At 40.9% G+C, this 16,591-nt stretch overlaps 1 protein-coding gene across 1 annotated transcript in view; it reads right to left on the reverse strand.

The window, feature by feature from the left end:
- Positions 1–12,440, reverse strand: part of KCNB1 (potassium voltage-gated channel subfamily B member 1) — a 177,095-nt gene extending 164,655 nt beyond the window's left edge. Inside the window, exon 1 of the mRNA XM_087720453.1 lies at positions 11,783–12,440. Coding sequence (XP_087576579.1) covers positions 11,783–12,349 — 567 coding nt within the window. The 5' untranslated portion in view covers positions 12,350–12,440. The remainder of the gene's footprint in view (positions 1–11,782) is intronic.
- Positions 12,441–16,591: the final 4,151 nt, after the last annotated feature.

Below are 16,591 nucleotides of genomic sequence, written 5' to 3' on the forward strand. Positions count from 1 at the left end.
TAAACTGTCCACCATGGCCGTCACACATTTCCTAAGATGTCCCTAAGGGGGCGTGCATAAGCACACCAATGTGCCTCCCGTCCCTGCCCTACCGTCCTCATTGATATGTACTCATTCCATGTGTTCATGGCCATGTTATACTTATTTATATCCATTTATTTGTACCAATCTCATGAGATAATGTCAATGTCTATATTAATACCTGTTACCTTGTACATGTTGACAAATAAATAAATAATAATAATAAAAACATCTCAAGAGGCAACAACCAAGCAAAGTTGAACTTGTTAGGCCTCCCCAATTATGTTATCCATTATTGGACAGTTCATTCCCATTTCTACAACAAATTGTATTTAAAAAAAAAAAGTCTAATTACGATACGTATATGCATTTTGCATGCATTTTCCTTATGCACATCTTTCTGTTATATATTTTGAGTCCATTTAACAAGTACTAATTTTAAAGTTGTTTTTCCATAAGGTTAATGTTTTAAACACATTTTCTCTTTATATATGCGCTATTCAATTCTGCACTGAATTACAAAACTTGTAATTGTTTGGATTACACCATATAACTCTCTTCACATTTTTGTATTAGTTGAAAACTAATTTACATTGGATCAATTCATATTCCAATAAATTCCCCCTCCTTTTCTAAAAGTAGCGGGAATCATTTCAAATAAATATATTAGGTTTTGTAAACCCACCCTCTTCGGTCTAAAGAAACTGATCTCTGGTAGCATTAAGCATTAAACAATTCCTAAGGCAAAACAAGAAGGCATGTTAATTAGCTTTGAAGACTAAGGACCACTGCCAAACAAATTGTCACTGCCAATGCTTATACTTCAATTATTGTGCAAACCTCTCTGCTGAACTGAACTAGATAGGACTAATCTATTTCATTTCCCAATGAAGACCAATTAATAAAGAGAAATTAAAATTGGTTCTTCAGAAAGAAATGGCACTTCTTTGAATGCACCCTGGTATTTGCAACATGAGTCACTGGGTTCTGACTTTCTCCATCCCTGCAATTTTCACATTCACAGCTTTAACTGCGTGACAATGGCCATTGTGGCAGGATGCAATTATGAATCAAAGCTATCCAGGTTTGCCAGATATCCTTGGGAACGTGCCCAGTCCACTCCACACAATACGTAGGGTATGACGGTTGGGATTCGCTGAGATTTTGTCACTCATCAAAATAGTTTTTGAAAGCCTAAGATAATGAGACATCAACATTTGGAGGGCCAATATTCAGTATTGAGCAATGTGCAATTTCCAGTCTGGAGATAATCTGATGCTGGTTTTATTGTGATATTGTCATCGAGTGTGCGGTCCAGTTGCTCAGAGCTGAGGAAGCCTTTTATATATTGCGGTATCACACAGCCAAGTCACTCCAGTAGGCAGCGTTGAGGAATGTTAGAAGTTGTTAAACCAGCAAGTAGCCCATTTCTAAGCTACACACTGAAATGTAACTGACTATATATAAGGAACATATTAAAGGGATCTGATATTGAATTGGAATGCAATCAAGTGATTTGTATTCTACAATACTGTTTGTAATAGGGAAGCCTTTATTCATTCCAGCACCTTTTCTCAGAATGAGTGATTAGACTCTGAGCAGTAATAATTCCAAAGCATTCAAGCTAAATTTAATTTCTTAAATGAATAAGGCGCTGGAACATGCCTTCTCTCAAAGGATTCCTGTGTTTGCAGCAAGCAGAACTGTTCTCAAATATGCATGATGGACATGCAGTGGAATTTAGAAGGTATGTTATACCGTTGTAAATTATTTTTAAAATAGCCCCCCAAAAAATCTAGGACGAGGAAGAAATGCATATGAAAGTAGTGGGCTACAATTAGATATGGCTTTGTTTATCTGATAACTGGAAGAGATCATAGATGCATGGAGTCAAAAGATCAGGAAAGCAATTATACTGGATTCAATCTGAATGCCCTGCTAAATTTGGACAATTCCCTTCCCTGCCTCCCCCCCACCCAAATCCTGAATTTCTCCCCATAATCAGTCTAGAACTGAAGTTTCTCAGAAGAATAACATGCTTTGCTGACAGTAAAAAAAAAAAAGACCAAAAGAAAATGTACAAAATGTGCGAGAGGGAGTGAGATCAAGGAAAGAGAAGGGAAGAAAGTCTTTGCTCTGTAAAACAATGCCACCTACTCAACACAATGGATGATATTTATGAAGTTAGTTGCCTGCAATGGGATGGGATGGACTTGAAATGTGTGCAGATTGCAGTCACTAAATTATAATAATCAAGTGCAGCTGCTTCACTCATAACAACTATGCAGAGCCTCCTCTTTGTAGGAGAGAAACTCTTTGATAAGGACAAACCATACATGGTACATAACTCCTTTTCTTCCTTCTCTTCCTTCCTTCTTCTCCTCCTCTTCCTCTCCTTCTCTTCCTTCCACTCCCCTTCCCCCTCCTTTTTAATCCTTCTTAATTCTGATATTTCCTCATGTTAAATATCTTCTAATTTTAATGGCATTGGGGGGTTTTTTGGGAGGGGGTTGCAAAGATTCCTCTTACTTACTTACAGGAACTAATAGCAACTCCACGAGTTTTTAAATTTAGAATGTAGCTTGGGTAAAATATTAAATACACTTTTCTTTCCTAGAATTGGTTCTGAGTTCAAATTTAGAGGCTTCTGCATTCGCTTCAATTAATAGAGCAAACCAAGGGAAGGGGAGAAATAGAGAAAAAAAGATAAGTGCATGAAATAATTTGCAGCTATTTATGTTTTTTTCTTTTAATACACATGTTTTGTAAATACTTTTGTCTAATACATGTACTTTTTGCAAGTCATTTTCTTCACTAACGTGCATTTTGGATGTTGTTTTGGAAATGTACACAATTTTCTATATGTTTCTTCCCTAATAAATGCATTTCTTGTTTTTATCTTTTCCAGGGAGAATCAGCATTGGAACATTAGGCAGTATGAAAAGTAATATTTGAATATTTGTGTTTGTCATGTTTGTTCAAGAATATGAAATTAAGTAAGGTCACATTAAAATGTGAGCCAAACACATTTCTCATCTTTCTTTAATTACAGGTTAATTAGCTTGGGAAGTTCTCATAATTGCTATGTAGCATTATTGTGCTACGTAATTTTAATGTATGCCAAAGTTTAGCCACAGCAAAGTCTCATTTGGCTCAATGAGAAAAAGAAATAAACTAAAGCTTAATTCCCCATTGAAATCAAGCATTTCATTTTCCTTGAAATGATTAATGGCACCCCTGCTATTCTCATTTAGCTTTTTTTTTAAATCCCTGATTTTAATAACAGTATGCTTAGGGTATGTGAAGGAACAAATGATCCATTTAAACCATCTGGAAAATAATTCAATATTTCCTTTTCGTCTTCCTCAATAAATATCAAGGAAATATTTTTCCAAAGACCTGCTGTAGTAGAGACTGAATCCATTCAAGAGAAAGCCAGCAAAGATGGATAGGAACTGAGAGTGAACAATTGTTTGTTTCCTAATTTTTAAGAAGAACTACAGTACATTGGACTTTCCTAAAATATAAGAAACTAAGACTTTGTTTTCCTGGCATATAAATATTTCACAACTGTATGAGCATTGTTTGGTTTACTTGGACGAGAAAACATTTTTGCTGGTCAAAACTGCTTTCACACATGCTCACTGTTTTGATCCACTCTGTTTTTGCATTCATGAGAACATTTTTAAATGTTTACATAGAGGTGCTTTGGAACTACATATTTTCAAACTCTTTACTGCAAACATTTCACAATCTACCTAGGTTGGGATTATTTAAATGATGAAAAGTGGGATAGCAAATATATAAATTAAAGAATAATTATATTGATATGTGGAATGAATATAGATCATAATCTATCATGCTGATCCAATGTGGGTTGGCAGAAATGCAGATGTGATTGGTGTTAGTTTGGAGTATCATCATGGCCTGTTCACCTTGGGAGATCCTTCTGGATATATACGTACATGTCCGACAACATAGCACACAATTTCATTTACCCACACAAACCCTTCACCTCTTCAAGCCTTAATCATAGAAGGTATTGAGTTAGGGTTAGGGTTAGGGTTAGGGTTAGGGTTAGGGTTAGGATTAGGATTAGGGTTAGGGTGAGGTGAACTGAGGGTGAACTGAGGTGAACCAAGGTAGTCATAGAATGGATCCCACTTGATAAAAAGTGCCCATGAAAGAGATCTAAAACAAGATGGATTGACGACTACAGCAAGTATTGTGGACCCAATTGGCAAATGAAAGCAAAGAATGCATTGGTTGGAAACATGCGAAAGAGACCTTCATCCTGCACTGGATAGACAATGGTTACAATAATATTGAATGATGATATTGATATGCATGTCTTCAATTGCTAAATGCATTTGTGCTGGATTGTTTGTTCCTAAAGACAAACCTGGATATAATGTATAAATCACAAAAGACGTTTTTGGCAAGGACGATCATCCTCATATACAGTAAATCAATACAATGTAAAGAGCTTCTAATGGATTTTGATACTATGTCAGAGAAGATCTTATTATTCAGATGCAGTGCAATGCCACCTGAAATAGAAACAAAGGTAGTTGGGACCCAGCTACAGTGCAAAATAAAAATGACAACATTTGTTTTCCCAAAGCACACCAAAGACCCTTAAATCTTTGACATGACATCCAGAACTTTAAGCAAAGAAAAACAACTCTATCTTTCAATATTGTCCCATCAAGTCAAAGAATCTCAATTCCCAAAGGCTTTTTACATGAATGTATTAAAATGTATTTCAAGGAATTCCATTGGCGGGTGGTAGGAACTGAGAGAACTGGTTCAACTTTCAGACCTATTTTTTGGCTTGTATTGGTTTTCCAGTTTTCACTCTACACAAAACACTGAACTCATCTGTCTGGCAAAAGACCTTTTAAGTAACAAGGTCAAATCCTGCCTCTGGGATGCATGCTATTCTTCCCAAGGCATTCCCAAAGCTCCCAAATCTGCTTGGATCTCATCACCATCATCTCTTAACTCAGTGAGATCCCTAGATCACATCTCTTGTGATGCACCGTGGGAAGGAAAACAGGAAAAATCCAGAGTGGAAGAGTTTTCCACTTCACCTTTCATAGATGTATCTGGATAGCCTTCTATCTGACACCCTGAAATGCTTTGACCTTCAGTATTACCAATCTTCACCAAACAGCTTGAGACAAAAGCCACATTAGCACATCATACTTAACTTATGCAGTGCAATATATTAGCACAACACACCAAATCATTAACCCACCAAATGAGTTCTGTCTGGTCAACATGTTAAGACAAAAATAAACACATATATACATACAAAACCTCTATTTGAGTCCAGGTAGAATCCTGGAAAGCCATAAAACTCTCTGTCCTCCCAAGCCCAAGGGAGGACAGAATCTTTTGCCAGTTATGTTTTGTCTATGTTTTAATTTTGTTTCGCCAGATTTCCCACCTTGCTCATCTCCAGAGTCAGTCTGGAGCCAGGTAACACTTAAGTTGACTCTTTCTCTCTCTCCTGCCAGGTCTCTCACTGACCTAGTTAAGCACACTGTGGGAATCCAGCCAGGAAAAAGAAGTTTCTTTGCTCCTATCATTGGAAAATGAAAGAGAGTTCCTTGATTAATTGATTAATTATGTGCCATCAAGCTATTCCAACTCTTAGTGAATACGTAGATTTTCTCCACAATGATGAGATCACATGTAAAATCCTAAACCTGGTAGGTTAACTGAACACCTGCAATCTTTACATGCCATGTCATAGCCAATCCAAAAAAATAAATAAGATAGTGGCCTGATTGCGCTGCCAGAACAGAAACTGTTGATTGGTCTGTTCATCTAGAAAGATCTTGTTGAAAGACCCTACCGATCAGGTTTGTGAAGTATGGGTCTTCTTTGTGGAAACCCCAGTTTACATGCAACTCCTACCTTGTTAATATTCTATAAGCAAGTCACGCTGTATTATATCAGTGCAGCCATGGCCCTTAGTAGTTTTGAATGGGGGTGTTCATCTACATTTAATTTGGGTTTTTTATAATTACACATTTCTATTCTCTTTATTTTGCAGTGTGCCACTAGAGAGCTCCAGAATTGGACAGATTATAAATACTGCTAAATTCATGAAACAAGTAAATGCAGAACCACAGCACATCTAATGCTTAGCCTGACGTGTTGTGCAAATTCAGCCTTAGAGTGATACTTGATAAGCTTCCAAGAATCTCCTGGATTACCCTGAAGTCTATTTCAAAATCCTTGCTTTTCTACAAGAGCCTGATATTTGACCATCTTAATACTTGCCAATTTTAATAATTACATGTTGCCGGTATTAGTCTCCATATTTGTGTCCAGTTTCTTTGCAGGCATGCTGTTGCTAGTGGTAACATGTAGCTTCTATAGCAGCATGAAATATTTAATTAGCTGCCAAGTAGGATAGTGATTTTTTTTTTAGCATTAATCTTTCCAGCATGTACCCCTCTTTCTCCATGGAAGAAAGAATAAGTAAATGAATGTAAAATATGGATTTTCAGATTGCATTTTGCTGAGAGGTACCAATACAGATAATTGCAGTATTCCTTTGATACATATGTTCTGTATTTACATATATAAAGGAGGTGTAAATTAATATTTCTATCTCAGACACCAGAGAGAGCAGGGGGGATTGAATTATTGTTTCTAGGTATTCTTAACAGGAAGAAGGTTTATATAAACTAGTATCCTTTTAGAAATGATATACTGTATTTTTCGGATTATAAGACACACTGGAGTATAAGACGCACCAAGATTTTAAAGAGGTAAATTAAAAAATTTTTTTGCACTCTGCATTCCTTGTTTTTTTGTGAAAAACTCCTGGGAGCTAGAGGAGGCAACAATGAGCAAAAAACGGCCCATTTTTTTGCAAAAATGACCCTTTTTTGCAAAAAAAAGAAAGCATGCATTTGGGGGGCTTTTAGAATGGTCTGGGAGAGGGGCAAAATGGGCAAAAAATTGGCCCATTTTCTGCCAGTTTTTACCCTCTCTAGCCCATGCATGTCCATTTTTGTGAAGGGGCAGGGCTTCAGGAGGCCAAAAATGCTGTATTCAGTGTATAAGATGCACTCAGATTTTCACCCTCTTTTTGGGGAGAAAAAGGTGCATCTTATACTCAGAAAAATATGGTCGTTTGCATGAATATTGGGTTTAAGTTCCTCAGAATGGGATATAAAAAGTTGTTAGAAGTTCTAACTTGGCAGAATTGTTCGTGTATACAGATCTTTGAGGGCTTGAACAAAGCTATACATCTCTAGGTCTGCTCACCTCCACTACACTTTATAAATGATTTAGAAATTATTACAATTCATGAAAATCTATAAAATTAGGGAACAGTAAGGGTCCCTACTAAGGACATTTGGAATTCAATGAATTAATTGCTGCTGAGTACTCCCTCTGGGGGCAAAGAGGAAAATATCTGCTGTGAACTCCACATAGGGGTCAGGAAGCGCATCCAGCCAGTAAATGCTCAGTCGCCCTTACTCCACACCCTGAAGCAAGGGATTACAGGATCGTTAAAAGAAAAAAAATTCGGCTGTATTTATAGGATCATTGCTTTGCATTAAAGTTGACAGGATTTTTTTTTTATATTCTCCAATCAGAACTGCACATCCTTTTCAAGCCAAGAGCTGCTACTGACATTTAATAGGATAATAGTCCAAAGAGTAGGCCAAGCTAGGACAAATATAACATTGGACTTAATTCCACTCAATTTCATATAATGTAATTAGTTAATTAATTACAATTAGCAATTAGTTAAATGCAAGTATAGTAACAGGATCGTATACTAAATAGCTTTCCCCTTCGAAATAATTTGGCAACAACTTTTGGAAGATTCTAGAAGTGTAACCCAAGGCTCTGTTAGTCATCTGATCTTCTAAGGTTAAAAGATGTACCTCTAGTCTATGCTTGACACAGTTTCAAGTTGTTTAGCCACAACCTGCCTCACTGTTGCCCCAGAGATGCCTGAGATAATTTACAGGAAAAGTAAGAGCTCTGCTAAAAGCCATCCTCACTGAATGTCATGTCTTCTTCTTATGGCCACTTGTACTATCCATTTTTGTTGTGCTTTCTCTTAGACCAGGAGTCAGCATCCTTAAACACTTAAAGATCCACAAAGGTCCTAATCGGAAGCCCCCCATTCAATTCTGGAGCTGACTGGAAGTCTGGTTCCCCCACCATAGAGTCTCCTCCTAGCGTGATGTCTTTTTTCCTCTGCTGACTGGAAATCCGGTTCTCCCACCATAGAGTCTTCTCCTAGCACGACATCCTTTTTCCTCTACCGGTCCTAATCGAAAGCCCTAGAAAGCCATAGCAGACTGATGCTGATGAAAGAGTCACAGGCGGCTCCACAGCCAGAGGTTGCTGACCCCTGACTTAGACTGTGAAGCAGCTGGGCTACAAATGGAATGCCAGGTCTTCAACAGTTCATTCCTCAAACCAAAAGACAGGCTAGACCAAGCTTTCTACCTCAAAATAAAAAAAAAAATTTTTAAATTTGGATTCAAAAATTGATATAATAGCCAAGAGTATCTATGAGGGAAATGTGTCTGGTGGCCTCAATGCAATCTGTAAAAGGGGGTAGGACAATGCCCCCTTGAAAACCTTTTTGGAAGAAGTATTTGTGTCCTTTTTTTGGTATTCACTGAAACAATTAGCAATTAGCAATTTAATGGGTTTATATGCCACCCAATCCCGGGGGGGGAGGACTCAGGGCGGCTTACAAGTACGAATAAAATAAAATAACATACAGGGGGAGAACATAAAACAATACAAACAGTTTAAAAACACAACATAAATCCGATTTAATTGGGGGTTGACCTGATTGCCGGAACAGCCAGGTTTTGGTGGCTTTTTGGAAGACCGCAAGGGTGTGGAGGGTCCGGATCTCTGTTGGTAACTCGTTCCACAGAGCCAGAGCAGCAACAGAAAAGGCTCTCCCCCGAGTGGTTGCCAGCTGGCATTGTCTGGCAGACGGCACCCGGAGGAGGCCTAACCTGTGAGTTCTTATTGGAAGAAGAAGTTGGGAGGTGTGTAGCAGGAGACGGTCTCTCAGATATCCAAGTCCAGTGCCATGTAGGGCTTTAAAGGTAATTACCAGCACTTTGTAGCGCGTCCGGAGACTAATAGGGAGCCAGTGCAGCTCGCGGAGGATAGGTGTAACACGGGTGTACCGAGGTACCCCTGATATCGCTCGCGCGGCTGCATTCTGGACCAACTGCAGTCTCCGAACACTCTTCAAGGGCAGCCCCATGTAGAGTGCGTTGCAGTAGTCGAGCCTTGAGGTGACGAGGGCATGAGTGACCATTTGAAGTGCCTCCTGGTCCAGATAGGTGCAACTGGTGCACCAGGCAAACCTGGGCAAAGGCCCCCCTGGTCACAGCCGACAAATGATGTTCTAAAGTCAGCTGTGGATCCAGGAGGACGCCCAAGTTGCGAGCCCTCTCTGAGGGGTGTAAACTTTCATCCCCCAGACTAATAGATGGAAAATCCGGACTATCTTTGGGAGGAAACATCAAAAGCCCCTCGGTCTTGTCTGGATTGAGTGCCAACTTGTTCACTCCCATCCAGACCCTAACAGCCTCCAGACACTGGCACATCACTTCCACTGCTTCACTGAGTTGGCACGGGGCGGACAGATACAGTTGAGTATCGTCCACGTATTGGTGGTACTTGATCCCGTGCCGGCGAATGATCTCACCCAGTGGCTTCATGTAGATGTTAAATAGGAGGGGGGACAGGACCGAACCCTGTGGCACCCCATATTTGAGGGGCCTCGGGGTCGACCTCTGTCCACCAACCAACACCGACTGCGACCTGTCAGAGAGATAAGAGGAGAACCACCGTAGAACGGTGCCTCCCACTCCCACCTCCCCCAGTCTTCGCAGAAGGATACCATGGTCGATGGTATTGAAGGCCGCTGAGAGGTCAAGAAGCACCAGGATAGAGGACAGTCCTATATCCCTGGCCCGCCAGAGATCATCGGTCAGCGCGACCAAAGCAGTTTCGGTGGAGTAACCAGGTCTGAAACCCGACTGGAAGGGATCTAGATAGTCAGCTTCATCCAAGGACCGTTGGAGTTGAAAGGCCACCACCTTCTCAACAACCTTCCCAACAAAGGGTAGGTTGGAGACTGGACGATAGTTGTTAAGAATAGCTGGATCCAGAGAAGGTTTCTTAAGGAGGGGTCTCACCACTGCATCCTTTAGGGGCTGCGGGAAAGATCCCTCCTGTAGAGAGGTGTTAATGATTCTCTGGAACCAGCCTCATGTAACCTCCTTGCTGGCAGAAACCAGCCAGGAGGGACACGGGTCCAATAAGCAGGTGGAGGCACTTACTGCTCCCATGAAACAGTCATGTCTTTCTCCAGACTTCCATGTTAAGTATGAAAAAAAATATCAAGGTGCTTTAATGATTTGACCTTTTATAACTACGTAGCTTTATAGCTGTGGCATTTTTAAAGGTTCATGTAACCCCCCCCCCCAAAAAAAAATAAGCTGTGGCTGCTTTAATTAGTAATAGAGAGATGCAATGCTTCTGCAAACTCTAAAGTACTTCTTTAAATCACTTTCAAAGCATGCATAGTCCTAACTGAATTCTCGGCCATGTCAACTGAGTATAATGGGGTGCAGAGAGAACCTTGATGTAGGAATACAAGGAATATATTAGGAGAATCATTAAAGAGAAAATACATGACAACTTAATTCTGAGGAAGGAGAGAACATGAGGAAGAAGTTCCAAACAACCCTGCTTTGATTCTGTTTGGTATAAGAGGGGGCAAAGGTAAATTGGCAGGTTTTCAAAATCCAGTTATTACAGTGTACAACAATAAAGTCAAATTCCTGTAATCAACAGTGTGTCTGTTTTCAGATCTGGCTTGTCTCAAAGGACTTCCAATGATGCAGTCAGTTACTCTAAGGAAACTCCTTAAAATAGTGGCATCTTTTTTTTCAGGCTGACACAGAAGGATCTATCTATTTACAGCATCTTTTCAGAATCATCTTCAAACTACACCCAACCATAGTAAGAGGCAGCTTGGAATTCTTAGAGGTTTCTGACTTCCTCTACAATGAAATCATCAAAACCTGCACAAATATATTAGAAGAGAATGGGGGGGATTTAGAATTAGAAAAAGATATCTATTGGAAATTTATTGGAAACAAAACAAGGTTTATAGACTGCCAAGATGAAAATTGAATATGAAAATTGCTTTAATCCCCAATCTCCCAAGTAATGAAAGGAAATATAAGAACAACGTTCTACTCAAACAGGGATTATGTCACATTTTCACACCACTGGACATGTTCATAGGAATTTTTTTTTTGCCTTTGTTTCAACAACTTCACTTCATTGCTACATAGTGGTACCCAGATGACATTGATTGACTCTAAAAGCTGAGTAGGATTAAATCTGGTTACTATATAGATTAGAGATCTCCATATAATTCCAAGGTTAGATTGGGATCCTGAAAGAACCTTCTAAAAGAAGGCAATACCAATCCTATTTCTACTGTATAACTGTTGCAAAGAAACCTCTATTAAAAATAATTGCAGAACATAATTCCCTGCCAAGCAAACATAAGCACTTTAAAGAACTAAACCGTCACTGAGTTTTTCTTATCTCTTTGTACATCAAAAACAGCCAGAGGCAATCACCAGGAAGGTACAATTGAAACTGTGAAGTGCCATCTTTCTAGCCCTACCTATCACAGATCAAAAATGGATAGATTGGATATTACCTTGGCTGCTACAGAAGAATTGGGCTTCTCCAAAAGGTCCCAGAGTTTTTTTCTCTTTTCTGCACAGCAAGTGTTATCAAATTCCTCTCCCTCCCTTTCACGCATGGTTTCTGCTTCTCTCTTGAGCTCCTCATTCATCTGTTCCTTTTTCTGGTGGTACCTTGCCTGGCAACAAGACTCTAGATAAATTTCATCAATTCCCCAATAGTCCAGTTCTTGGCTGAAGGACAAGGCGCACATTTCCTCCATCATGTGCAACTTGCCCGTGCGGTAAAAGTTCAAGATAGAAGTAAATGCCCCCGGGTGCCTATCAAAGAAATATTCGTTCTCCTCCAAGTTATAGTCATCACATATATCCATTAGGGATTCGTGAGTATTGCAATCTCTGAGTTTACCCAATCTTGTCCGTGGTAACCTGTCCAAGGTTCGCCATAAAACCTCATGTGCCAAGCCTCCCACATTAAGCTTGACCCTTCTGGAACAAGCTTTGCTCCTGACAATTTCCATGGGATCCGGGGGCAAAGAGGTAGTAGATCGAGATCCATGTTTATTCATGCCTGCAGGCATTGCTTATCTTTAAAAAGACTGAAAGAGGTTGACAAATGATTCCTGGGCTCTCAGGGTTCCAGACAGGTTCTCTTCATCTGTTTTCCTGCTCCTCCATGCCTGTAAAGAAAATAATCCACAGAATTACTGGTAACTCCAGCAAATTAAATGGAAAGCTTCTTCCTTTGTTTGCAAAACTGCCTGTTTGTTCAATTAATCAGGGAGATATACAAATAGCTCCTTTAGTTTGCTCCAAGGAGCAGCAGAGACAGGAGATTGGCTGTCAGATTCACAGGCTGCTGTTCAGTGTCATGGTGCTGAAACTGAACGAAAAGTCCTAAAGAAAGTGAACTGAAGGGAGAGGATGTTAATAGGAGCTTTTAGCCCCTGAGCTAACAAAACCTTAGTACAGACTTTGTCCAATTCCATACATTTTAGTGATAGGGAGCTATCCACTATCTAAAGTGCTGAAGACAAATTCTTGACATGTCTTCTCCAAAGATCTGTGCTGTGTTGTTCTGGAAAAGCTAGATCATTCTCCTAAGTCCAGTATCCATTTTAATTCATTTAAACTTTCTCAAAAGCATTCCAGATTCATTTTTTTTTCATTTTTACCTTTTAGATTTAAAATTAAGATAAATTTGTGGGCATGTTTGAACAGATAAGCGCATAAAGTGTTACCGCAACCAATCATTCAAGCATGTTAACATTTGTCATTTTAATGCCAGTTAGCCTTTTTCTGCCCTTTTGCAGTTCCTTCACAGACACATATAAGCAGAGGTTCCAAGCAGGAGCTTGTTTCTTGATAGGATGTTTTCTATTATCATTAGAAGCTTTGGGCTGGCTTTGGGAAAATGATGTGTGGGAAATTAGGCCTATGGAACAAGCTAAAGGATCTGTTAGTTTACTACCCTGAGGTAATATGATTCTCAGTGTTTCATCCAGAAAGGCCAACAATTAAACATCTTTACCCATAAAGTATATATGCTATAGAAAAATATAAGGAAATACCAAACTATATATTCTGTTATTCAAATATGTACTTTTTTGTATACAACGTTAAGAAAACACATTATATGCTATATTATACTTTCCCTGGGAGAGGGAAAGAAGATTTTGCAATAATGCTGACATAAACTGTAGATCAACTTTTCCCATGGCCTTTTTGTTTTGCAGATATGAATACAATTACCTACTGATTTCAAATGATCTATCTGATCATCTGTCCACTAAAATGCATGCATTTTCAGACTGAAATATCAATATGTATTTTGTATTCACTAGTTCTAAAATATCAAAGCATTGCTCATTTCACCCGTGCATTTAGCTACATTTTCCACATAAATTCTCCTCTCCAAAGGGATGAATTATGTTTTAAACACTGAACAGATTATATTTAACAATTTCAGGAAAAATGGACATTTCCCCATTTACTCCCTCCATGTGCGCTTCTCATCTTTTTGTGGCAGCCCAGGCTGACATTAACAATTTACAATAGTACATCTATTAGCAGCCTTGCTTTTAAAACTTACACAGCCTTTCTTCTACACCAAGAACATCTAACACAAAAGAAAACCATGGTACTTTCACAGCATTGTATTCCTACTCTCTGGAAGTGGTAGCTTTTTCAATGCAATGGCAAACTGGTTGCAGTCAAAACAAACCCCCAGACATATGTTGTGCACACACACACACACACACACAAATACACAGAGAGAGAGACTCATAATGTGCATAGGAAAACCATCCATTCCCTCCCCCCTTCAGTATTTTAAACATCCTTACACAACCCATCTCAGTTAAGGAAGGTTACCTATTTTAAAGATTGCCCTACAGGTAGCTCGCAGGATGACAAAACATCAGGGCGGAGAGGAGAGGCAGACTTTTGAATAATGTGCTATTAAAAGATCTGTAATGCTTTGCATGAAATGGGGAAGATGGGATTTAAAAAAATTTAATACCGTATTGTGGGAGGAAGACAAAAGCTAAACCATACTGCTTAAATTTGTAGGAGACTGCATCAGCAGAGGTTGAAAGAAGAGCCAGGATGGAAAGGGGTGTGTATGTGTGTGTGTCTATGTCTGTGTGTGTATTCATAAATGCATTTGTGGCAAACAGGGTGTGAGGCCATCAGCTACGCGCTTCCAATGGTGGAGGGAGCAATTAGGCTAGCGTGGTAGGGAGGACAAGAAGCTAAACTGAGTTTTTAGCCTAATGGAAACAATGATTTGCATATCTCTCTAACGATCCTCTGGAAGGAGAGAACCCTTCCTCTCCACCAACGGGGGAATAGAAGAAGTCGTCATAACAACACAATATACATGTGTGCATGTATGCATATTGATATGTATATATTTGGAAACGCCGCCAACCTCGGGATGCCTGTCTGCCTGCCTGCCTGCCTGCCTTCCACCCTTCCTCGCACTGTTGCTTTTTCCCAGATGGCCTCAGCCACAAGATCCAGCGATCCTGGATCCTGGAGGAGCAGAAACCCTCCAGCCTCTCCCAGCCCAGATTGCCCGCGGCCCGCCACAGCGTTGTGCCTCCGGATAAGGCGAGAACGCCGGCTCCCTCACGGCCAACGCCGAGCGATCGCGGGAATCTCTTCCCTCCGCCGCTACCCCGCAATTTCTCCTCTACCCCCCTCCTCACCGTCTCTCACCTCGCCACTTACTTCCTTTCCCACGACCCCAGAGCAACGCCGGAGCGGTCTGTCGGCGGAGAGGCGGACATCGGTTAGAGGGAAGCTACATCCTGCTTCAGCCGAAGAAGGCGGCGAGATCAGCAAAGCGGGCACGGCGGGTATCTTCCCTGGCGAGCCGGGGAGGCGGAGTGGAAGGTGGCGGCAGACAGGGAGAGAGGGGGGGTGGAAACCCCCCCTCCGCTCATCAAATCCCGGGACAACCGAGCAGATGGGGAGGGGCGTCACGTGTCCCCCCCCAAGTCTAAACCCTACAGCTGGTTCCCGAAAGGTAGATCGTTGAGAAGGAGAAGGGGGGGAAAACAACCCATCAGGCCCCTCCAATGGATCTTTTGAACTCCCGGACTTCGGCTTCAGATCCACCGAACGTGTGAACGGGTTCCCGGGCTCCCTGAGAATCAAGAAGCGCTCCAAGGCAATTCCTCTCTCTCCCTTTTCTGTTCCCCCCCCCCTCTCGTTTCTTAACGGAGATCAACAAGTCCAGCGAGCCTCCGTCTCCCCCTCGCAATTCTGTCCCAGAGTTTGCTGCGGACGGGGAATTGGAAGTTGAACGCGGGAAGAAGGAAGAAGAAAAGAGCGCCATCTCGAGTTCGGACGCGGCATGGCGGGCGAGAGGTTTAACGCTTGGCCTCTCCTTTGGAGGGGTTGCGACAAGAGGGAAGCCAGCAAAATGCGCCAGGTTTAATGTGGACATGGATCAAGAGTCAAAGACAGGTCAAGGCTTTTTTTTTTTAGTTTAAAGTGGGGATTAAACCATCTTTGGATTCCAAATGTCCTGTGTAGGAAGTTAAAACCCATCCCTCTCCTAGAAGAATGAAATATCCTAGGTAATATTTAAAAGGCAGAAATATTATATTTCCCTGGATGAGAAATGGAGAAACATGTTTTTAGGCAGGAAACAGATTCACTCTTAATAGTTCCCACCACCATCTGTCAATGGGCCATTAAGGCCTGAGCCAGTCTATTCTACATAACAAAGATCTATCCCATTTCATTGGCTTTCATTGCACCACCCACCAAGTTTCATCCATGCTAACTATGACCTCTGACAGCAACCACTCAGGATACTCTTCCTGTGCCCCAGGAAGTTCAAAGCCCAGAGAGGGCATAAAACCCAGGGACTCTCAGCATCTCTACCCTTTTTTCTGCTCGGGAACTCAAGCCATGTGATTCTGCTCAGGAGTTCAAGCCATGTGATCCTGTCCACCATTAAAACCATCTTTCCAAACAGCCTCCATGTTTCCAGTGTCTTTTTCCCCACTTGGAACTGAACCCGGCTGGATATTTCTTCCAACACCTGGAAGAAGAGGCGGAAGTACTCTTGTTCAGAAACAGAGCCCTGGTGTTCAAGACAGTACAGAAAAAAACACATTTTATTTTCTACCTTGTCATCTTAACAGGCAGGGGCAGTGGAAGACTTCCTCTGTCAGACATCCTGAGAACTTGCTATCAATTCTTGCAGCTGCTCTGCTAGTTCAGACTCTCTGTTGAGCTGGGCTTGGCTCTCGATGGACATGTAGTAATTTTTTGCAGCAGAGAAAAGCATTGGAAGAGGCCATGGA

Source organism: Thamnophis sirtalis, unplaced genomic scaffold (assembly GCF_051295495.1).
Source record: "Thamnophis sirtalis isolate CommonGarterSnake01/CBP01778 unplaced genomic scaffold, rThaSir2_p1.2 scaffold_7, whole genome shotgun sequence".
In the NCBI taxonomy this organism is placed as follows: domain Eukaryota; kingdom Metazoa; phylum Chordata; class Lepidosauria; order Squamata; family Natricidae; genus Thamnophis; species Thamnophis sirtalis.